The sequence below is a fragment of the Mesoplodon mirus genome, assembly GCF_964341445.2.
Source record: "Mesoplodon mirus genome assembly, chromosome: X".
Lineage (NCBI taxonomy): Eukaryota > Metazoa > Chordata > Mammalia > Artiodactyla > Ziphiidae > Mesoplodon > Mesoplodon mirus.
The window spans coordinates 137545331-137569400 of NC_138981.1; the positions used below are offsets into that span (position 1 = coordinate 137545331).

The window sequence follows — 24070 nt, forward strand, 5'->3', positions numbered from 1 at the left end:
CATGGCTTTGAGGAATATCATGTCTTCTGGGCCTTCTCATGGAATATAATCCTCTCTGGGCAGTCTCCTGGCCTCATCTAGTGTACAGGCCTAACCTATACATTCTAGCAAGCGCACTTCCCTCAGACCTTTGAATTCTTTCCTTTACTGTCTGCCAGTGCAGTTCAGGCATTTCCGCTTTGCTCAGCATTGGTCATCATATTCTCTAAGCTTCTAAGGGCCACAATAGCAGAGATTTTGACCCATCCCCTGGGGTTCTTGCCAGGGTGTTAAATCTCATGTCTTGAGAAAGTGTCCCCATGTTAATGGATTCATGGTTATTCATTCTTATGTTCCAGCCCTTGTAATAAAACATCCTCAAAATCCAGTCCCAGTGTTACTCCCCTGACTCCGCCTGGTATATGCGAGCTAATTCCTATAGCTCATTCAGAGTCATCTCTTTCCTCTTTTATTAGACCTAGTACTTTCCCAGTGGATTATGCTGGGATTTAGCTCTAGCTGGGTTGGCAGCCAGGAAAGGAAGTTGGACAGCTCCTGAAGGGAGCACCTATTGCCTTGAGAGATAAAGGTCTCTAAAGAGTCCTCCAGTACTGCAGAAGTGCTAGCCCTTTTCAGGGAGCAATGAACCACCTATACAGGAAAGTCTACAAAGCCTCAATCCTTGAAGGTATTCACTCACATGTTCCCATTCTATGTTTCAGAGTCCCAAGTTTTCTCAAACAGTGCCCTCATTTTAGCCTAAGAGATATGCCTTGGCTGGACAATTAATCATATCCTGGATTTTTGCAAGCGTAACTCTTAAGTTCTGCATTTTGTCCTCATATCTGTCTGCTCTCCCACTGAAGGCAATAATGTTCTCTTTATAAGCTTCCAAAGAGGCCCTCTGACTCTCATCCTTACCCTTTAAGGTATTAAAACTACTGTCAACTATTCTGTTTTTCCTTATCTCTCTGTGGGACATCAATACATTTAGTAATAACTGGCCAATGCCACGGTCTTTATATACAATGTTTCCCCCATAACCTTCAAATATGCTTGAATCAGCAACATGGTTCCCTCCATTTGGATGTTTCCTGAGATAACCACCAGTGAAATCTTCAGGAATTGGGCTGTCACATTGTTTCAGATACTATATGTGCCCCAAACTCAGGATGGGTTGCTCCTTGCCAGGCAGGTGGTGGGTGATCCCAGAACCCCATCTTACTGTGTACTTTCTTGTATTTTTCATGGCATCAACTGGGTCAGTTTAGGTGGTCTGAGAAGCAGATGCCAAGATGGGATTAGAAGAGCAAGAGACTTGTTGGGGCAAATGTTTGTGAAAAATAAAGGAAGAAGGAGCAGGAGTAAGCTGGGAAACCTTCATGTGGGAATAAGGTCTGACACCCAAAAGGAAAGGGAGAAGCAAGGATAAATAGGAGGAAGACCCTCGAACTGCAGAGCAGGTTTGACTAAGTCTCACTGACTTAAGGGGAGCTCTGATGCAAAGACTGCTTGTTGGAGGAGCCCATCTGTATTTGGCAGAGGTGGGCATACTCTAGTACCCCTGCAGTGCTCAGTCCTAGGCTAGGAGCAACCCACAGACAGTGTGACCTCAAATAAAGCATACTTATGCTAATATATATTTGTTATTTGTCTGAAATTCAAATTTAACTGGATATCCTGGATTTACATTTACTTAGTTTGTCAACCCTTCCATAATGGCAGGGTTAAGATTTTATGTAGGCACAACAGCATGGTCACCAACTCACTAAGGCTAATTTAGCTATTGATCTTGCCCACAACAGAGACCAATGATGAGTCCCGATATATCACCATTCTTGAAGAAAATCAACAAGTGACTTGGGGACAAGTTGACTACATTGAGCCTCTTCAGACTTGCATAGGGCAATGATTCATCTCAATTGCAATCAACACATTATGGATATGGGTTTGCCTTTCTTTCCTGGAGGACCTCAGACAGCTCCACTATTCAAGAGTATAGAGTGTTTGTTCTACTGGGACAGGATTTTATATAACTTGAAATGGGCCCAGAGATCCACTTTCTGGCCAAAGGAGTCCAACATTGGGCACATGCCTGGGATTCTATTATATACCACTCCACTGAGAAGGTGCTGGCCAGATAGAATGATGAAATGGTGTGTTGAAGGCACAACTGAAGTGTCAGCTTGGAGATGATACCTTGAGAGGATGGGGTGTTACTCACCAGGAAGCATTATACATCCTAAATCAATGACCATTATAAAGGAGGATATATAGGTTTGGGAACTAAGGAGTAGGAATAGGGGTTGTCTTGCTTATCATCACTCCCAGAGATCCACTGGGGGAATCTGTACTTCCCATCCTCATAATTCTGGGTTCTGCAGGTTTAGAGTTCTTGGCTCCCAGATTGTGCCTTTACCAGAGGACAACAACGAGTCCCATTAAATTTTAATCCACGGCTGGTGCCTGATCACTTTTGGCACCAGCCAAAAGAACACAAATAACCATCCGGACAGGGAAAATCGACCCGAATAATTGGGAGGAGATAAGGACACTGCTATACAGTGGGGACAGGCAAGAATAGGTTTGATGTCTAGGTGACCCACTTAGGTATCCCTTAGAAATGACAAACAAGTCCTCCAGCCATGGCTTGAGAAGAGCAAGGTGTCCAGATCTCAGACCCTTCAAGGTCAAAGCTTATAGTCACTTGACCAGGTAAGCTACCTAGATCACGAGAGATACTGAGAGTGAGAGGAAATTCAGAATTGGTAGTGTAACACAGACATGATGATTATCAGTTAAGTTTCTAAGACCACCTCCAGTGGCAGGTGCTATAGTGTGTTTCATTGATCTTGTAAGTTTTCCTCAGGAAAAGAAGCTCAATGTAACCATGGGTAAATTTCTTCAGATTTTATTTATCTGAAGCAAATGAGCCTGAACAAAGTGAGGGGTGAACTATAGTGGGTACTGTGGTGTGCTACCAAGACCTTCCACATCCGTGCCCCTTTGGGACTGAAGCTTTCATTTCTCCAACAGCTGAGATTGCTGGAGGCTCACAGCCTTCAACTGAGTCCTTCTCCAGACACATCCAAGTTCATGTCCCTTCCAAGTTCATGCTCACATCCAATAACTGATAAATGCAAGAGTATAAAGGCCCAGTCCCCTTGCCCTGATTTGTGACAATTTGGAAAGCCCATCCCAACTCCAAAACTTCCCATGTGTACAGCTGAGGACCTAATGGTGGCTGCATTGACCCTAAGAGCACTCCCCAGTCAACCTCCTGCACGCTAATCTCAGTCTCAGAAATTGCTTCCCAGAAAAACTAACCAGTAATAGTGTGTTTTGCTATATATATTTTTTGGCTTTTCCTTTAGTTACTATTTCTTAGTATGGACAAACTGGTGTTCTATGTCATGTTTATAAAGGCCTTTCCCATCCCAAGAATATAAACATATTCACCCATATTGTCTGATGATTTTCTTTAAAAGTTTTAAGATGTTTGTTTCATCTGTAATCTTGATGTAGAGAGAGAGAGACCCAGTTTGTTTTTAAGTGAGTAACTAGTTCTCCCGACACTAATTAATTTTTAAGTTCCTCTTTCCCCAAAACTTTTCTAAGGTATAATATGCTTTTATCCTTTTCCCAATTTCTAGGTTTCAATGCTTAACTCATTTATCTTCCATTATGTTTAGTAATTGAAATGCTTAAATCATGAAATTTTCTCCAAGTGCAGTGTTGGCTTATCCCATGAGTTTTAAAACACATGTAATTTTTTCTTCATTAATTTAATTTTTTTGATATTATGCACCCAATTATGGTTTTGACTTCTTCATTTTTAAAGAACTGTTTACATGAGCTTTTTAAAATTTACAAATGGTAGGAATTTTATTTGTTTTTAGCTTTACTGTAGGGTGATTAAGGAATCAGGTTTGCACCATTTGTTTCAAAATGCATTTAAATATGAGTGCTCACAAATTTGCATGTCTCCATTGCTCAGGAGCCAGGCTTCCTTGTTCCCCCCTGCATCTAATATAAGTAAAAGTGAGGAAATATTTTCCCTGTTCTAAATTGTTACTTGTAATGTGATCTGGGTTAGGACATCAGAAAATACACAGTAGAGGCATGCAGATTTCTTACAGGGAAAGTGTTTGAGCATCATTTCAAGAACTTTATGGCAAAACTGTTGGCTGTTCAGATGTGTCATTTTGTCTCCTCCTTGGTTCTTTTTGCTGTTTCTGACTTTCCTTAGAGTTGGATGTGTCAAAGGATGCCAGGGCCAACATTTCCCAATATACCTTTAGAAAGTTTGTTTGAAGGGTAATCAACCAAGATCTCCAGGCTTGCTCTAAGCCAAGACAGGGTATTAGGATTTCTGGGGTCTGGCCCCACTCCAGTACTGACTGGTTGTGTGATAATAGACACTCCGCTCTGTGTCTCAGCATCCCCATCTTTAAATGGTGGTGGTGGGGAGTGTTCTGAGTCTGATGGTCTTTAGGAATCTTCTAGGTGACTAGATGAAGCTAGAATCATGGGCAAAGCAAAAGGGACATGGAGGAGAGAAGTGGCATAGGAGTAAGTAAGGGAATCAGTAAAAGGGGTCACCCGCTTGGTCACTCTCTTCCCTTAAGTTCTCCACTGAGAGAAGGGGACATGGTGCGTGCGTGGTAGGTCTGGGAGTCATGGATGGGAGAGGGTAACAGACAAATGTTTGGGTCACTGAGTTAAGATTTAAAACCTGAGCTGAGAGCAAACTTGAATGCCCAAGAAACCAGCCATACCTTCTATGCTTTGCTGATATATTTATTGATATATTTCCCCTTCTCACTTGATGGTGACAAAAAGCAGATGGATCCCCATCCTACCCACCCCCCAATAAAATACAGACACAGATTTCATTCAGCATATACAAGCATTGGGGCGTGTCCAAATTCACCTCACTGGGTTACCAGAGCCAGGAGAGGTTAGATCTTAGGGGCAGTCTGAGCACCTGAGGCCCAGGAATTGAGCAGGCCAATGCTGAAAAGAGGCTGCCACTCTGGGCCCTGCCACTGGGGTGCCAGCAGAGGCTATAGAATCAAATCATGGTGAAAAGAGCTGCCTAGCCCTGTCATGTGGTATAGAAGGTGACAGTGGGCTCCTGGGTAGTTTCCAGTGAGATCCACAGTCCCATAGAAATCTGTGCCTCAGGGTTCTCATCTGCAAAATGGGGATAAGAATCCTGCCCTGAATATATCACAGGGCTATGAGACTCAAAATAGAAATAATTTGTCAAAAGTGCTTTTGCAAAAGGTTAAGTGCTATACAAATTTAAGGGAATTCAATTGATTGATTGTGATTGTCAGAGTGCCCCAGGGATAGGAGTGGACTGGCTCATGGGTCCAGGGGCCAAGGAAGTGGCAGAACTCCTATGCTGTGCCTTAGCTGGGCACCAACCAATGCGGGTAATGTCCGCTGCAAAGCAGAGTTCCCTTAGTTCCGTGGCTCCGGGAAGTCACCATGGCCTAGCACCTGGGTCGGGGCTGGGAAAGTCACTGGGAAAGTTACAGAAAGAGTCACAGGGGTCAAGGAGGAGGAAGAAGGTGGCATAAAAAGCAGGGGGTCATTAGTATTATCACACACGAAAATAGATACCCACTGGATGCAAGGCATTGAATTGGTACTGCAGATGAGGAATGAAGGCCAGCGGGGAAGGGAGATGGAGATGTCACAGCAGCAGAGGGAGGGATACTGTCCTCAATTGCTGACTCCCCTCCTCCTAAAGGGTTAATGCCAGTGTCCATCTATCTGCAGGGGAAGGGAGGGCAGGGAGACAGAATCAAGAATATAATAATCTGACTTAAGGATGGGGATTCCCTCCCGCTGTTAACACTGCTGCCCAGCATCTTAAGGAGGTGTCAGGAACAGGCAAGTAGCTGGTCTGTGCACTTTGAGGCTGAGGCCAGAGCTGGGCCTGGAGCACCACAAAGGCAGTACTGGGTTTCTGGGAAAAGGCAGTGGGTGTTAGCCCTTTTGGGAGATAGCTAATCCACTCATACATGGACACCATCTTAGGGAGCTGGTCACTGAGAGCCTACCTTTTGAAGCCTGAGCATCATAAATGCCCCTTGAGGAATAGAGAGGGGGTTCATTTTACTTGAAATGGGCTGCTAAGGAGATTCAGTGAATGGGCCAGGCAGGGGAGAGGGCCAGCAAGGACCAATTCCCTGCGGGCTTCTATTTGGGCAAGGGGGAAGGAAAGACACTCTCTAGTTGCTCCTGCTGCTGCTGCTGTTACTTCCCCCCAACTCCCTAGGCAAAGGCTGTGGGACCTCCTGGGGAACTGGGGAGGCTTCCCCACAGGGTACCAGCTGGTACCTACAGGTTAAGGCAAACAAGCCAGTAGAGCACATTGAAGAAAAAGAAGGTGACTGGGAAAATCACTCGCGAGTAGTTATCAAGGCGGTAGACATGGATGAAGAGGTGGCCCTGCTGCCAGGTGCTGCCCTCACAAGTGGGGACCATGCAGCAGTACTTCTCACACCACTTGCAACAGCCGCCAGGGCGAGGGGTGCTGCCTGGCCTGACGGACTGCCGAGCTGGGCAAGATGGGCCCTCCTCTTCCTCACTCTCCTCTTCCTCACTTTCCTCCTCCTCCTCGGGGTCCTCAATGTCGCACACAAAAGCTTCCGGATGCTCGATGACACGGACACGGGAAGGGGTTGGGTCATGTGCATGGGCACGAGGCTGAAAGGAACAAGGGAAGAAGTCAGAACAAGGCAAGGGAAGGTGAACCAAGCCTAGGTGTTGCCTCAGGGTTTCCTGGAGATTCCATCCTTGGCGCACTGTTTCTTGCCCCCCAGAATTCCCACCATCACATCAGGAAGTTTACTCAACTCCCCCCAAAGCCCCAGGTTACCCCCATCACTTGGTGAGCTGGCCACCCACGTGTCACGAGTCCTAGTGCCCTCACTTTCATGCCTCCGTACTCCAAAGCCTTGCCACCACTCCCATACCCAGCTCATACATGGCGAAGTTTCGGAGAACCACGGGGTGCTGTTCGGTTGTAGGTCAGGAAGTTGAGCACAGCAAACTCCATCAGAGCACAGAAGCAGAAGATGAAGCAGATCGCAATATAGAAATCCAAGGCTGTGATATAGGAGACACGTGGGAAATTCTTCCGGGAAAAGGTGCCCAAAGTGGTCATGGTGAGTACAGAAGTGATCCCTGTGAAAGCACAGGAGTGGAGGTGGGCGGAGCTACTGCTCTATATATTACACTTTGGAAAGGACCCCTGAAAATGCAATTCTGTGCCTCATGTGTATGCCCACCTTACCCACTTACCTAAAGAAGTCCTGGCTGGAGCACAGTCTTTCTTGATCCAAAAGGAAATCCAGGAGATCATCGTGGTCACAGAAGAAGGAACATAGTTTTGAAAGGCCACAAAGCCAAACCTCCTGCTCACGTTGAAGAAAAGCGTCATGACTACATAATCGCCTGGAAGATATTTAAAAAATATCACTTCATTACAGCATTGCCATGAGGGTCTCCCACACGCAAGACATGCATATTAAGGGTCCTATTGTTCAGCTCATGGGATGCCCACCACGGTCCTAGGATAGAGGCACATTAATCCAATGCCACACACGGAGGATCAGAAGAAGCCCGAGAGAAGACTCACAACAAGACCCATGGTCAGTTAAGAGCTAAGCCAGGGCTAGAACCTTAATAACTTCTTTCTCAGTTTGCTGTCCCACATCCCACATCTGTCTTACCAGGGTGGGGGACAGAATAGTCAAATGAAAGCAGTAAAATCAGTTAGGCTTCTAGATATCAGGACCACACAGCTAATGTCCAGATGGCTGACTGATTCCTTTACAACCACTGAGGTGCCATATCTAGTCTGCAGAATCATTGTCTTATATGTGCACTACTGGCCCTTACAATGTATACTCTCAGGAAATGAATTAAAAGTGATCTGTGGTGGGGGAAGCACAGAAGCTATTCAGCTTCCTTCCTATACATTCATATGCTGGTGAAATGCCTTAGTTAGCACTGTTCCATCAATGGCCAAAAGAAATCACTTGCCTACCCCAAACCTCTGATGGTTCCCTGCTCCACAGGAGCTACAGAATCAAGTCTACACTCTGTAATCTGACGCTAAAGGCTCACCACAACCTGGCTCCAACTGACATCTTACACGTACACCCTACTCTAAGCTAACCCCATCTGCTCAGATTCCCTGAGATATCATGCATATATTTATATCAATATTCAAACCCTGGACTCCCTGTTCTTAGTCTATTACCCTAGCCCAAATTGAGTGTTTCAAGAAAACAGAAGAATTAGTTGAAAGTGAAAATTTCAGTCAGCCCTCTAGATGTCAGGTCTGCAGAGTATACATCCACAAGGCAGACTGAGGTCTTCGCATTCATTGGGTATCATGTCCTTGATGTTGGCTCTCAGCCTAGATAGTGATGGCTCCTACAGGACCTGATGACAACCTATATCTACAGTTGGCATCTTCTACTGTACATTTCATGTTGCTTATACTCTGACACACCCATCCCAAACACTGCATGCTCACCATGACTCCAGGGACTTTGGAGTCTTTTCTGAGGCCAGAATATCCCTTTTTGCTCTCAACATCATGTTGGATTTATAATAGTTCAAATTCTGGCTCCTTAGTGAAGCTAAGCTCCAACTTTCCACCTCAGTGATGCTGTAGAATCCCCTGGCCTTGAGTTAGGTGGGTTTTTAAACCCCTTCACGACAGGGCTCATCTGAGCCCTGTTGCTACACTCCTGCCCATCCATGCACAGCACAGCCTGGAACCTAGCAGATGCTCAACAACTCTTGCTACTTCCTGGCAACAGCTTTGTAAGGCAGACTAGAACACTAACCTGTCCATGTGTCTTCCTATTTTAGAAAATAGATCACCTGCCCAGCAAGTCTGGGTATGTTGGGACTGAATGAGAAGAGCAGCCTTTCCTACTCACCTTGTCAGCACTGACACTCAAGGGGCAAGACTTCTCAGAATCTTCTGGAAAAAGGCAAGGAAGTAGCCTGGGGTCAGTTGAATACCTGTGTCCAGAATAGTAGCTTTGTGGATAGAACTCCTCCTCCAGGGCTGCTGCAGGGACCACTCGCACTTGTCTACTAGCCAGAATGTATTTATCAAGATCCTAGTTCCCTTGTCCTGGGGTCTTGACTGCAATTTAAGACAGCCCTACTCAGCTACAACCACTCCCCACAAAACTTTGCTGAGTTTATATATTCTTGTTACAACAAGATTTATTATTCTATCAGCTTTTTCTATTTTTATTTTATTTATTTCAGCAAAGAAGAACCTTCTCTACTTGTCAAGAGATGGGAATTTGTCTTTTAAGGCCAAGTGAAGGATATTAACACACACTTTCTTATTTCTGAGGAATGGAGGAGTATGGGTAAGGGAAAAAAAGATACCTGGGGTTAAGGAGCCAAAGGGGGAAAAAGCTAAAGATGCTTTCTGCTCTTATCTGCTTTAGCCAGACCACAGTTGGTCACTGCACTGTCAGAGGAACACAATCAAAAAGACTGTGTCCAGAGGACTGAGACTAGAAGGATGAGTGGAGCCAAAGCTTTGAAGAACAAGGGGGAAGAAAAAGAACTACAGTTGTATAGTCTATAAAAGAATATGACCCAGGGCTGGAACCATAATACTAGTTCTTTTATCTTGACCCTGTGGAAGACTGACTGGACTTACTGTAAGCTCAGTATTTGTAGGGAAAAAGAACTAAGTCTAATGGGTGGAAGTTCCAGAGACTCCAATTTCAGATGAACAGGGAGATTTTTCTGATGAACAGAATTGTCTAGAGAAGGAAGAAACTCCCTTGCGAGAAAGCAAAATCCTAATCAGGGGTAAAATTCTATCAAAAGCTCAACAGCCAACAGTGAAAGATGACTCACTCACTGGGGGCAAGGCTGGACTCTCTGAATGCCTCCTGAAGCAGGGATTCTCTGGTTGAAGGCCCAAGGTGGCCAGAGTAGCATGCTACCACTTCATTCTGAACCCTTAGGAGCTGAGGGCATAAGTCTGTTCCAGATGGAGAGAACTGCCCAGGGAATGACTGAAAGAGTTTGGGTTCAGTCCCAAAGATAACTATGATACTGAAGAAACCATGATTCAAGATCAACTCATCTCTAGCAGAAGAGAAAGAAGCCCTTCTCCTTTCTCCCAAGAACCCTCTTCTCTCCCAAGGAGGACTGGTGCTTACCTATTGTCATTGCTTTGGTGATGATGCTGGCTCGGGGGCTTTGTAGTCACTAGGGCACCATTTTGAAACAATGCACAACCATCTACTAAACGGAACCACTAGTGACTTGAAAGCCCCTGGGCCTTGTCTCCTCTGCTGCTTTTTGATGATGGGTCCCCAACCTGTCTGGGGAAACTGAGGTGCAGAAAGGCAAGAGGCATGCCAATGGTTAGCTGGCAGAAGAGCAAGGGTCCTAAGTCAAAGGTAGTAAAATTGTTTACCCAGAGCCCCCGAGAAAAAGGAAAGCATTTGTAAAGCAGCCCTCTGCCCCTGCCTAGTGCTGTGCAAGCAAAGCTCTAGCTGGATGAGCATGAGCTATCCCTCACCCAGTGACCAATTCAACAAGTAAAGAAAAAGCAGATTTTCCGCCTAGCCACATGGAAGCAAAGCAAGACGCTTCCCATGGCAAACGGCTGGTTGAGTGACTGGTTCCATCCGTATTCTGGAAACGATGAGGGCAGTGCCGCCACTGCCCTGACTTGGTCAGTATGTGTGAAGAGGGTTTCCAGGGCTGCTCTGGGAGCAACGCTAGGGAGGTCCCTTGGCTCCTCATTCAGATCACCTAGGAACACAAGCAAAGACACTCACACCTAATTGGGAGCTAAAGTTTAAGAGACCCAGGACCCTCCCCTTTAGTCCTTGTTAGGGACAAGGTCAGAAAACCAGTGATCACCACGTCCACGTTGAATCCACCATGAAGTCTTTCACAGGAATCTGTGTGTATCAGACCTGCTCCTTTAAAATAAATGTTGATATAGCAGCCACTGTAGCTGCTGAAACCTCCTCCATATTATCCCAGCCCTCACCTAGCTGATGACACAACTCAAGCCTCCACCTCCCATTAGGAAGGACTTTGCATCCCACTCAACTAGAACCACTTGGATTGCTTCTGAGTACGGAGAAGTCACATGACCTCCATTTCCCAAAGTCATCCAAGTAGGTCAGTTGTAACAAAGACTTCGAAACTGAAGGGTCTGCATGACAAACCTAGTTGCAAATTCTGACAGCAATAAAACTTAGTCTACTTACCTAACCTCTCCGGGGCTTGGCAAAGCACTTACTTCTTTGCAGATGAGACTGAGATGTAGTTACAAAGTCTCAGTTTCCTCTGCAAACAGTTGTAAGTGCTTAGCATTTACAAAACAGGAGCCATGTTCTACAGTATTTTCATGGGATGATTACATAAGCATTTGGATGAATGGATGCCCACCTCCAGTCATCCCTACCACCCTCCTGGGCCTCTGCTGCCTAGCCTTGGCTCAAAGGCACACTTACCAGCTACGGTTGTGATAGTTTCAGTCGTGTTGCTCACTGCTATAAAATCAAACTGGAAGAGCTTCCAGGAATTACTCTCATTGATTTCAAGCTTGAAATTTTCCCACTTGTAGATGATCTCATTCTCAGGATAGGAAACTGTAAGGCAACGTGGGAAGGAGAGTCATGTGAGACTGGGAAGCCCAGCTGAGGTCTCCACCAGCATGGTGTCTGACTCTGGCCTCACCAGCTGTGGGACCTTACCTCTCTTACCTCATTGCTGAAGTCCATCCAATAAGTGCATTTACTGAGCATTCCTCAGTACGACGCCCTGTGCTGGACATACAGAGACAAGCAAGGCAGGAGCCCTGCTCTCAAGCATTCACATTTTATTGAGTAAGACAGTAAGTAAGTACACATCTGTAATTGTTGTAATACCTCTGAGAAGCTTCCGCCCGTGGGAGAGTGTGGAAACAAAGAAGGGAAAGATCAGTTGCGGACACACCCAGAAAAGATTCCAGAGAGTTGATGACATTCCCAATAAGTCTTAAAAGTCCAATATAAACATTTTCTGTATGGATGAGGCTGAAGGGGTGAGGAAGGTGTTCTATGCACAGAAAGGTGAAGATGCCTGATGTATTATGGAAATGTCAAAAGTTCAGGATGGCTAGCCCACAGAGGATGGATGAGGTATGTAGGAGTAGATAGCATGGGCCAGTTCATGAAGGGCCTTGAGGGCTATTCTAAGCAATTTGGAATTGATCGATGAGAGTTCAGGAAGGATTTGAAACTAAGAAGTGACCTAGTCTAGATGATGCTTCAGCTAGGTCACTCTAGTTCTTATACTAGGATGGCCTGTTGTCAGGGAGACCAGTTATGGGAGGCCAGTTCAGTAACCCGGGCACAATAAAATGAATGAAGGCAGGATTCGAAGCTGTGGCAGTGAGAATGCAGAGAAATAGGATCGACAGAGATTCGGGAGGGAACACCAACAGGATGTGTTGATTGAATAGATGAGGAGGTGAAGGAGAAAGAAGCATCAAAGTTCTTGGCTTGGACAACTGAGTGGGTGATGGTGCCTTTCAATGAGACAAATGGGAACACAGAAGCAACACATCTGTCTTGGGGGTAGAGGTTCGGTGGAGATCATATATTTAGTTTTGGACATGTTCGGCTTCAAAGTGAAGATGTTGCAAAGTCCAAGTGGAATATGACAAAGACCTAAACCAAGGTAGTAGTGACAGTGGAGATGGAGAGCAGACATACTTGAGATACACTTCAGAGGCCGGTGACTGATTTGAGGTGGGGTGGACAGGAGAGGAACGAACCCAACGTGAAGCCCAGTTTAAGCAACACAGTATTGTTAGCAGGAAAGGAGATGAGGATGGATTGGGAGGCCCTGGACAACTTTGGCACCATCTTAGGGGAAAAAGCAGAGGCAGAAAAATGTAAAGGGAAAGGATGAGAAAAAGAAGGGGCCCAGCATGATGACTCTGGGGCCCCAGAAACCTAAGAAGGTACTCACAGCTAGAGAAAGACAGAGGGCAAGAGTGAGAATCCATTGGAAATTTGAGCATGTGGAGTGAGCATCCAGCATCAATGGTCATCCTGGAAGGGAGAAAGGAGCCTCATTAGGCTGACGCTGAACACTCAGGTATCCACCCAGCTTGGGCCTGGGGACCACCAGCAATGTGTGGCAATGGTGGGAGCTGAGACAAAGAGCTCAAAGGAAAGACAAAAAGAGAGGAAGAACAGCTTGGAAATACCTGGCTACTCTGGTCTCCATCATCAGAGAAACGTATGGACTAACTTAGATGGACTTTTGCTTCTTGCCCATCCCACCTTCAAGGACCTGCCAACACTCTCCCACTGTTTATTGCCTCCCTGCAACCTTATCACCTGTACACAACCTTTCCCAGCCAGGCATTCAAGTATCCAGCCTGGTCTTAGGTATCTTTCCAACTGCTGTGTTGCTGCTCCGCCTGGACAATTCCACCACTGTGGACGTGTCTTTACATCCAGTGCCCACTTGGGGTGGAACTGTCCACACAACGCAGTCACCATGCTACATTCTAGTTGGGGGAGCTCTGGACTTGGAGCCAAGTAACTAGATATCAGTCCAAGCTCTGCTACAAACTTGGTGTGTGGTCTCAAGCAATATCTTTCTATTTTGAGGCCTTAGTGTGTGTGTCAGTACATGAGGGGATTGAGCTCATGGTCTAGGAAAGCTGGAGGGGCCCTTAGAAGTATCATTCAGGATGAAACCTCTGCCCATATTTCTTTGGCAAGAATTCTCAGGAGGGGAAGAAGAGTCTCAAGGCAAGACTCCAGAGGCTTGACATACCTGATTGTGTACAACACTTTGCCATCCTTGTGGATGCGGACCATCTGGTTGGGCATGGTGATCGAATGCTCTTGGGTCCTCTTAGAATTCCTAAAAAAGGTGTCTGGGATCCATAACAGGCTCACCAAGTTGCCATTCAGAACAAAGCTTTCAAAGCTGCCATTGAAACAAAGGCGTTCATCATACCAAGTCTGGTAGAAGGTGATGTCAATGGTGTATTCCTGGTGGCAAGGATAGAAAAGCACACATTTGGGGCTGTGCAGGCAAAGAACATTCCCATGCCATCCTGTGATGGGCCTATCAAGTAGATAGGGACCCACTTAGGTTTGCACAGAGGAAAACAGCATGAGTTTGGCTGTAGGATGTTTTCTATTTCCAGGTATTCCCAAAAGAAAAAAAACATTCCTGAATGAACAACAATCTGGGAAGATGCATTTAATCCAGAAACACACAGGTGATGGCGGCTTAATTGTACAGGCTTGGCTCATCACGTCACTACTCCCTTGTAGCAGGCCAACACCCTCTCAGCCCCCATATGTCCATAGAAAATCAAAGATCTCAGGTCAAAATCATTGTAAACATTTATAAACACACACACTTTTGATTGCATACAGTGAAGTTGCCCCTTTCAGCTTTTATTTGGGGAGCACAGACGTTAATTAACCCATGATTATTTGGTCTCTAGATATTGAATAGCTCATAAATTATTTTTTTGAAGATAAGGATTCAATTTAATAAAACTTTACCACTCACAGACATGCAGAGGGAGGTAGTCTGAGGTTTGAGTAGCAACTAATTAAAGAAATTTTAAGGGATTGTAGTATTTAACCAAAACATTTACAGTCAGCCCCTGTATCTGTGGGTTCCACATCTGCAGATTCAACCCCCCCAAAAAAATTCCAGAAAGTTCCAAAAAGCAAAACTTGAATTTGTCCCTCACTCGCAACTATTTACATAGCATTTACATAGTATTCGGTGTCATAAGTAATCTAGAGATGATTTAAAGTTTACAAGAGGACGTGCATAGGTTATATGTAAATACTACACCACTTTATATATGGGACTTGAGCATCCTCAGATTTTGGTATCTGTGGAGGGTGGGAGGTGTCCTAGAACCAATCTGCAACATATTCTGAGGGAGGATTGTACTGAGAGTTTTCTATGTACCAGACACATGCTATGTGAACAAAATTCTCATGATTGGACTCTCAAGAAGCTTACAATTCTCATTAGCCTATAAATTATTAAACATCAAAAAGAATGTTTAATAGCAAGAAGCATGAGAAGCTAGAAATCTCACCACTGGTATTGAAGAGAGAAAAAACAGACTGTAATAAATTGCAAGCAGCTGGAACAGCAAGTACCAGAACTATGCCAAGGTAGAACCTTGAGGGCTAGGCCAATCTCCTTTATTTTAGAGGTAGCAACACTGAGGCTCAGAGACAAAGGAGCCTGTTCAACGTCAAACAGTTAATGGGAACATACTGGCTCTGATGCTCAGAGCACCGTTAACATGGCCTTGCCCTGGGACAACCTTCACCCATCTTCCTCTCCAGTGCTTACTTCACTTGCTCCAAGAATCCCTTTAGGATCAAGGTCCAGTTTTCCTCTGCAGGACCCCTAGGTCTTTCCCCTGAGTTATCCTGCATCAAACAATGAACACCAACCGGAAAACCACAACCTGGGAGGCCTGTAGAGCCCTCAGGGCGGGGATGCAGAGGGTCAATACAATCCCTGCTTGCCTTTGCTGATCAGGCCAAAAGGTGGTGAGAGTCACTGCAAAATTGCAGGGAGCCAGACCCCTAGGCCGAGAATGTTCCCTGGAGGAGTCCAGAGCATCACACAGAAAAAAGCTGGCAGCCTGGCTACCATTCACATGGGAGCCCCCAGCCCTGCCCTGCCCAGCCACACCGGCCTTCACAAGTGGCCTTCAGGGTGGCTCTGCAGTCCTAAGTGGCTGGCACTTCCAAATTGGCCTACAGAACTTCTGGGTAGCCAGAGGAAGCCTTCCCCTCTACAATCCACGCCTGGCTCCTGCTCTATGTTAGAGTGTTTCAAATGAGCATTTAATTTCTATTTAACAAGATTCCAATTGTAACACATCAACTGATAACTAACGGTTCAGTTTTTCCCCAGTTTGACAAGGGGGCTTGTTTTCTCTCCCTGAGGACAAATTCTGTGCTCTACACAACCTCTGATTGACTGAAGGATGTTGGAACTCCTCCTCACCAAGCACTGGACTCTACAGAATCACCAGAGAAAAGTAGCCTGTACAAGGACTGGGACCTCCCACAGCTTTAAAGAACTATTTGGAACTATGTAGAAGGCCAGACTTCTCCGGGAAATTTAATACCACATGAGTGTTTGGAATGTTCTAAAGGCACTTGGCCCAGGCAATAGCACTATGTTACCGGCCAAAGAAAATCAAATTGTTGGCTCCTCTTTGGACCAGCTCTGTGTTGCATGCCAGGTTCGGTGACTGCTGGGTTATTAAACTGTATCTCTCAGGCTTGTCAGGTATCATCACTTCAGGTGAGACCAATGCTGCCAACATTAGTAGGCATAGAGCAAAGAGGGATAGGGTATTCAGCTACTGTGAGTGGGGCTGCTGCTCTGCTGCCACACAGGCTCTTGCAGATGATAGAAATAGGTTTCCCAAAATTATATCTTATGCAAATAGCAAGGAGATTGTACACAGATTTTCTACTACTCTTCAGACCACTTTCTCCATCCCCCCACCAACGATCTAAAAGTTCCCTTTCCTATTAACAGTAAGCAGTGGCCATGATGGTGGACCAGAAGAACTCAACCTCTGGCTCAGAACCCAGCGTTTCTTAGTTTATCAACAATTTTAATCAAACTGATTGCTAAATTCATACTCACTTAGTGGTAAGCACATTGATAACAGCAAGGAGTAAATCTGACATCAAGAGGAAAAAAAGAGCTTTAAAATGTCAACAGAAACTCAAAAAGATCTGTCTCCTCTCACGTTTCTCTTCTTCCTTGTTATTTCCCAAAAGTTTACGGCTTCCATCTTCAGCAGTTTTTCTCATGCTCTTGCTCACTCTAAGGGAAGCCACCTGCCACATTGTGAGCTGTCCTGTGGAGAGGCCCACGTGGCAGGGACTGTGGAAGGCCTACAGACAGCAGCCAGAGAAGAACTGAACCCTGCCAACAACTACGTGAGAACTTGGAAGTGGATCCTCCCTTAGTTGAGTCTTCAGATGAGACCCCAGCCCCAACTGACACCTTAACTGCAGCCTTGTGAGACCCTGAAACAGAGGACCCAGCTAAGTCATGCCTGGATTCCTAACCCACAGGAGCTGTGACCTAATGACTACTGGTCATTTTAAGACACCGTGCTTTAGGGTAATTTTTTTGCATAGCCATATATAAGTACATTGTACCTCAAGAACTAGGCAGCCAAACAAAGCATCACAGTGGGAAACCCCAGTCTTCCACTCAGCCTATGTAAACACCTTGATCTTCCATGAATGTTTACTTACCTATGAGTATCTATTTGCAAGTGCCATCTCAGAGCCTAGACTCTGAGCTCACCCACTCACATGGTGCTTCTTGGGTACCAGTGTGTATGCTAAAACTGTGTCTGACTTGAGCCAGGTCAAGGCTATGGCTATGATGGAGTTGGTTACCACAGCCTTCCTCATTATCAGGCTCCGCAGGTGAAAGTAATATTTGCAGAACATCTTTTATAATTCGTCTGCTCAACTAATATATACTGGGTCCCTGACATCAAGAAACCCATAGTTGAGAGAGAAAGGCAGACAGAGTACATAATTACAATACAGCGAGGTAGAGAAGGTCAGGTAAACAAGTGTGATATAAGTTGAAGGATAAGGTAGAAAATTGGAACAATGCCATCCCAAACTGGAAATAGCTTGAACAAAGGCTCAGAAGTACAAGATAGCCTGGAAACACCTGTATGCTAGTGTGACTAGTGCATGTGGTCTCTAAAGGGGTGAAAAGAAATAAAAATAGAGACCTGGGTTGGCTCTAGCCATGGAGAGCCCTGACTGCTAGAGTGTGGGGTTGAACTTCATGCTTTAAGCAGGGTCAGGACTGCAGGAGGCACATCACTCAGGAGGCCAGGTTAGTAGGTAGATTGGGGGGTAGGCAGGGACCTTGTGTTTTGTGTATATCAAGTGGGAGATAATGGAGGCTAACTGGGGTCAGTAGTGACACTGGGATGACAGCAACAGAAAAGGACACAAGGAACTAGGGCAAAATTAGAGAAACACTCCTAGAGGAAGAGTTGGTAACTACAGGCTTAAGTCCAAAAAAAATCATTATCAGAAGAAAAGAGCCATGCCACTGTGGTGTTTAAAGTTGCTTTATTATTTTTATTTTGAATGAAAGACAGGAAGATACAGTCAGGATTCTGAAGGTCCTCTTCAGGCAGCAAGGGACTTCTCCCTTTCAGCCTCCTTCTCAAGTCCATGTTGGTTAAAATCTCTCCTCCCCCAAAACTCTTGTTACAGCCACACAGAAAAAACAAGTATGTGAAAGCCCCACTATAATCAAAGCTCAGTACTCACCATGTCCAGGATAGAGATAGGCCCAAGGGTGTTGACAGAGAGCTCGACAGTGACCACAGTGGGCCTCTCTGTAAAGTAAGCAGAAGTGGCAGAGGTAAGTGTTAAACAGAAGCATGGGGCAGGGGAGGCTGTGGTCAGTGGGGAATAAAGGGGGTGAGGGTTGGACTACATGGTTTCAACATCTGATACCATTTCTTTCTTTATTCTTTCATGGCAAGACCCAATTCATAGACTGTTAAGAGCTGAACATACCTCGAAGGTCAATCACCTAGTCCAGTCATCTCTTTTTATAGTTGGACAAACTGAGGGTGAGAGAAGGGAAAAATCTAGTCCAAGGTCAATGGCATTGCTGAGACTGGAGTTGACATCTCTTACTTCGCAGGTCAGCAACAGTTGCTCCTGCCCACATGCAGGGCACTATCACCTACACCCCAGGGCCATTCTCCACACTTAGGCCCTCAATCCTCTTCCCCTCTGGGGTGGGGGGGGGAACTATGTTCTGCTACTCACCGCCAATGCCAGGGCGCAATTTGTAGTCATAGTTATTCAAGATACCATCCAGGATTTCAGTGGCTGTTGGCATTTTGCCAAGTCTGTCATGGGTATCAATAGCAGTGGGCTTTATTTCTTCAGGGGGGAGTTCCTTATCAGGAGCCTGGGGCTTGGGGCCATAGACATCATCATCACTGGCAGAGGGTCCCTTCTCTGATTCAACATGAGGTCCTTCAATCCTAGAACATAAAAACAAACAAGTGAAGCTCTGTCCTCCGCTCCATAGGGGACCCAACTGGTACCTCTTGGGACAGAAGCAAACCAAAATAAGCCTGCAACCCAGGGCATAGTTAAAGAGTGACTGGTAACAGTAAGTTAAGAGCCAGTAACAGATTATTCTTGTTAATTTCTTCTAAAGCTGCTGCTCTCTGGGAACTTCCCATGCTATCCTTTTTTTAAAAAAATTTTATTGGAGTATAGTTGCCTTACAATATTGTATTAGTTTCTACTGTACAGTAAAGTGAATCAACTATCCTTATACATGTAAGCCCTCTTTTTCAGATTTCCTTCTCATTTAGGTCACCACAGAGCATTGAGTAGAGTTCACTGTGCTATACAGCAGGTTCTCATTAGTTATCTATTTTATACATAGTATCAATAGTGTATATATGTCAATCTCAATCTCCTAATTCATCCCACACCCCTTACCCCCTTGGTAGCCATACGTTTGTTCTCTGCATCTGTTTCTATATATCCTTTTTTTTATGGTCATACTTTATTTTTAAAAAATCAATAACAAAAGCAAGTTCGAGATTTTAAAAGGATTTTTAACGTAAAATCAAGAGGGTATTGGTGTATGAGCTCTGGCCAATCAGCTGCCATTACTAGCCTTGGTCTTAGTCTGCCTGACTAGTGCCACCTGGGAGCAAAAATGGGCAGGCAGAGGGCCAGGATTGCTGAGGAATGCTCAGGAAAGCCACAGCACTCTCTCCCATCGAGGGCTAGAACACTGGGAAAATTCTGCATTTCTTTGCTTTTGGGATACTCCATTGCATTGGAGTTGGGGGCTGGGGGTAGGGGAAGCTCTGAGCACTGAGAAAAGACAAAGACTGTCATTCAGGAAATAGATGGTCAACAGGAGTCCAACCTGAGTGCCACAGCCATGCACCACAGCCAAAAAATAATATAAAGAATTAAACTAAAATTTTTTTTAAACTTAAAAAAGCCATCTGCTAATGTATGAAGCTCACCAATGGTGTTAGAAATCAGGGCCATGCTACCTTTGCTGGGAGGAAGTGAGGAAGGGGGCACCAGGGGGTGTCTTGATACCAGTGTGATCATTTTCTGACAACTCATCAGCCGTGCACTTATGATCTGAGCACTTTTCTGCATATATATTATAATTCAATAAAAAGTATTTTGAAATCTGCAAATATATGGACCTTATTTGAATCCTGATTTTAAAAGGCAAACCATAAAAAACAAAACAAACACAACACAACAAAAATATATTTATGACACAATAAGGGAGATTTGAGTACTGATTGGTTAGTTTCTTCAGCATGAAGAAGTTATTCTAAAAATTTTGGTGTGATAGTGGTATTTTATTATGTTTTTGAAGTCCTTATGATTAGAAATACATACTAAAATAATTGCATATGAGATGATATGATGTCTGAGATTTGCTTTAAAAGAATTTAAGCTGGAAGTGGAGAGTGGGTGGGATACAGAGAAAATAAGACTGGCTATGAGTTGATAATTAATGAGGCTGGTGATGGGTACATGGAGGTTCACTCCACTGTTCCCTGTACTTTTATATGTCTTTGAAAAAAAATTATAATTAAAAGCTTTTTTAAAAGCCATCATCAAAATTAACCTGTGATGTTGGAAGGCAGGAGAGTGTTTTCCTTTGGGGAGGAGGGTGTACTTGGAGGGGGAATGTGGTGAAGCTTGTGAGGGGTTGGGGAGTGGACTGGCAATGTTCTATTTCCTGGTCTAGGTGCTGGTTACATGGGCATGTTTACTTTGTGAAAATCTACTCCTGATTTTTACACTTTTATATTCTGTCATACTTCCAAAATGATTTTATTTTTACAAAGGCAATCAGACAACTTGCTTCTTCAAATAAGGGGTTAACAGGGCAGGAGATGGGGGCATGGTCTCTGTACTGCAGACCAAGGAACTGCCAACTTGAGCAGCAAAATGCGTTTTCCTGCAGTATTTCAAGCTCTTAGAATTGCTTAACTGGCATGCAGATGTGCCAAGTCTATGCCATTTCTTATGTCTGAAGTGGCTAATTCCCACTGTGGGCAAGGGAAGAACTGGGCTTGGGAAAAGCAGTTTCCATTTCCAAATATCATATCCAGAGACGTCCTCTTTCCCTGAGGCTTTTCCCCCAGTCCTCTGCGTAGATCATGCCAGCCACCGTGGGAGGGGAGGAGGGAGAACTAGGGAACTGGCACCCTGCAAAATGAGTGACTTGAATGGGAGCAAGGCATGATCAGGACTGGCACTGTTAGCCAAGACCACCCAAGAGCCTGCAATGACCCCCACCTCAGAAGTCCAAAGCCAACAACAAAACCCCGAGGTTCAAGAGGCAAACAAACAAGCAAAGGCCCTAAGACCACCGGAGCCTTTCTGCTCCCAGACTACGTCTGCTATGAAAGTGAGATCAGAGGGTCTTGAGGTTGCTGTCATCCTACAAATAGCTTTTGTCAGTAAAAAAAACCTGCAAATGAACAACAAAAAACACCCTCATCCTGGGATCCTTGGGGTTAAGGAGCTGCTGACAATGTATACCTATCCTCAGCTAGCCATTAAGCCCACTTTCCAAGCTGGAAATAATAGAAAAGTGAAAATACTCATGCACTGGACTAGTGGGATCTTTCCATGGGGGCTTTTCAGGCATCCACAGTCCTCTAGATGTGATGATCTAAGATGGAGGTGAATTTCTGCAACACCTCCCCCATGAGGATGCTCAGTCAACTAGCTGGGGAGAGGGAAGGGACCATGAGAAGGGCCACTGGATTGTTTTTTTTCCAAATCAGTCCTCTTTTTCACCTAACAGATGGGGAAACTGAGGCCCAGATGGGGGGAGGGGCTGTGCCCAAAGTCACACAAGTGATTTTAAGCTGAGCCTGAGCGAGGTGGTTCAAGGTGGCCCTTGCCAGCACACCCTGCTGCCACCTCCCCAGCACTTTAATGACATCACAGGTTGCCCTGCTGACACTGTCTGAACGTCAGTTACTGCAGCCCTTCCCCCTGGCTGGAAGGGTAGTTTCTATCACAACGGCCCCTCTTCTCTGCTGTTTTCCTCTCTGCTCCCTCTCCCTCCTTCTGCACCCCAGACCCCTCTTTTGCCCTAACCAGTCACCATGTCATCTCTCCCAACCAGTCCAATTCACATCTGGAGTGATGTGGATGACTGGAAATTCCTAGCACGCATTCAGAAATATTTACCAAGCCCCCTGATGAGGCCAGCCCCTCCACTCCCCAGTGCACCAATGAGTCAGCAGGGAGCCCCACAGCCCCTCCCTTGAGGAGCTAAAGCATTCTGGGGTGGGGAGAGAAGCCATCTCCCCTCTCCCCCTCCCCCAAACAGAAAAGCATGACAAGCCCAGTGACATGGAGGCTTCTAGAATGCTGGAAAGATCAGGAAGCTTAGGAACTTGTGACAGTTTGTGCCCAATGGGAAATCATCTCAAAAATATGAAGCAGTCATCTTTCACCCTCAAAAGCCAGAAATGCAGGGGACAACCTTCCTGGCAAAGTCCCAGGGCCAGAAGAAGGTGTGAGGGAAGCTGGCTGCTCAGGGGAAACCTGCTGCTAGTCTTTGGAAAAGCGGAGAGGTATTGAAATGCAGGACCCAAACCACAGACCTAAGAGATGACCATTTCTGGCCTCTGGCTCCCATCTGCCCAAGACCCAGCAGGGTGTCTGGGGAGATAAGGGCGGAAGAGGGAAGCTGGCAGCAGAGGGGGGATGAGGTGGACAGCTGGGGTGGGAACTCTTAGACGAAACCAGGGCTCCTGCCTGGGACTGGCACCCAGAGGAGTGGTGGGAAGGGAAGTAAGTAAAGTCAGAGTTGTCTGGCACAGTGCCTGGTACTCACTAGGCGCGCAGGAAAAAAAAAAAAATATATATATATATATATATATATATTTTTTTTTTGAACGAGAGGACAGACTAGCCAACACTAAACATTTTAAGCGCAGTTTCCACCCACTGCCCGCACGACATTCTGGGCGCCACCTTCCCAAAGTCCCCCCAGTCCCCAGAAGCGCGAGCCTGCCCTGGCTGCTCACCTCTTCCCACGAAAGGCTCAGAAAGGGAGGGAAGTGCTCTCTCGTTCCCCGGCCGCCACGGTGGTTTGGAGAGCGGGAGTCCCGAGGGGTAGAGGGAGGGGGGACAGGAGCGGCCACGTGACAGGCGTCCTGTCTTCCTTCCTGGGAGCCCCTTCAGGGGCCCAGGGAGCCCGTCCTAGGGGAAGCGGTGCGGAGGCTGGCCGCGCGCGTCGAGGGGACGTGGGACCAGGCTAGACCGTGCGGGGGCCGGGGGCAGAGTGGGCGCGGGGCTCGAGGAACACGGGGTGCGGGGGTCTCAGGAGCCGGCCTCGCTCCCGGAGAGAGGGAGCTGGGCTCGGAGGGCTCCTGGGTCCTGGGTTGGAGACTTACCTCGACGGAAGGATTATGAACGTGCCCAGGAGGATCAGGAGAACTTTGGTCAACATCGTGGCGGGGACCGGCGCGACCACCTGTGCGGAGGTCGCTGCGCAAGGTCTGGCCGCACTGAGCGCGGTGTGGAGGGTTTTGTTGGGCTCCAACTTTCACTCCTCCCACTTGCCCCGCCCCACGCCCCCCATCCTGGCCCCGCCCCCTAAGCCCCGATGGAAATCTCCGACGACGTGTTTGCTGCTGCGGAGGGAGGGGTAGGCTCCGGGCGGGCGTGGGGAGGAGGAGGGAGAGGAGGAAGGAGCCCTGTCGCCAAGGACCCCGCCCCCCGCCCCCCGCCCCCCGCCGCCACCACCGCAGCGCTGCCAGACAGCCAGGAGCGGGGGACGCGGGGGAGGGAGGAGGAGGCGAGCCTGCGGTGTGCGGGCCCCAGGCCGGGAAACCGGCGGCCCGCCGCTGCGGCTGGGAGAGAGGCTGCAGACTGGGCCTGGCAGGGGCAAGGTG

The 24070-nt window shown here is 46.4% G+C and overlaps 1 protein-coding gene across 1 annotated transcript; it reads right to left on the reverse strand.

The window, feature by feature from the left end:
* Positions 1-5756: 5756 nt before the first annotated feature.
* Positions 5757-23625, reverse strand: GABRE (gamma-aminobutyric acid type A receptor subunit epsilon; the record flags this gene model as incomplete). Its single annotated transcript, XM_082609818.1, has 9 exons — positions 5757-6702; positions 6983-7182; positions 7300-7452; positions 11526-11663; positions 13030-13112; positions 13849-14069; positions 18405-18472; positions 18915-19135; positions 23570-23625. The coding sequence occupies 9 exons, from the start codon at positions 23623-23625 to the stop codon at positions 6334-6336; spliced, it is 1509 nt and encodes a 502-aa protein (XP_082465944.1). The 3' UTR covers positions 5757-6333.
* Between the last annotated feature and the right edge of the window lie 445 nt (positions 23626-24070).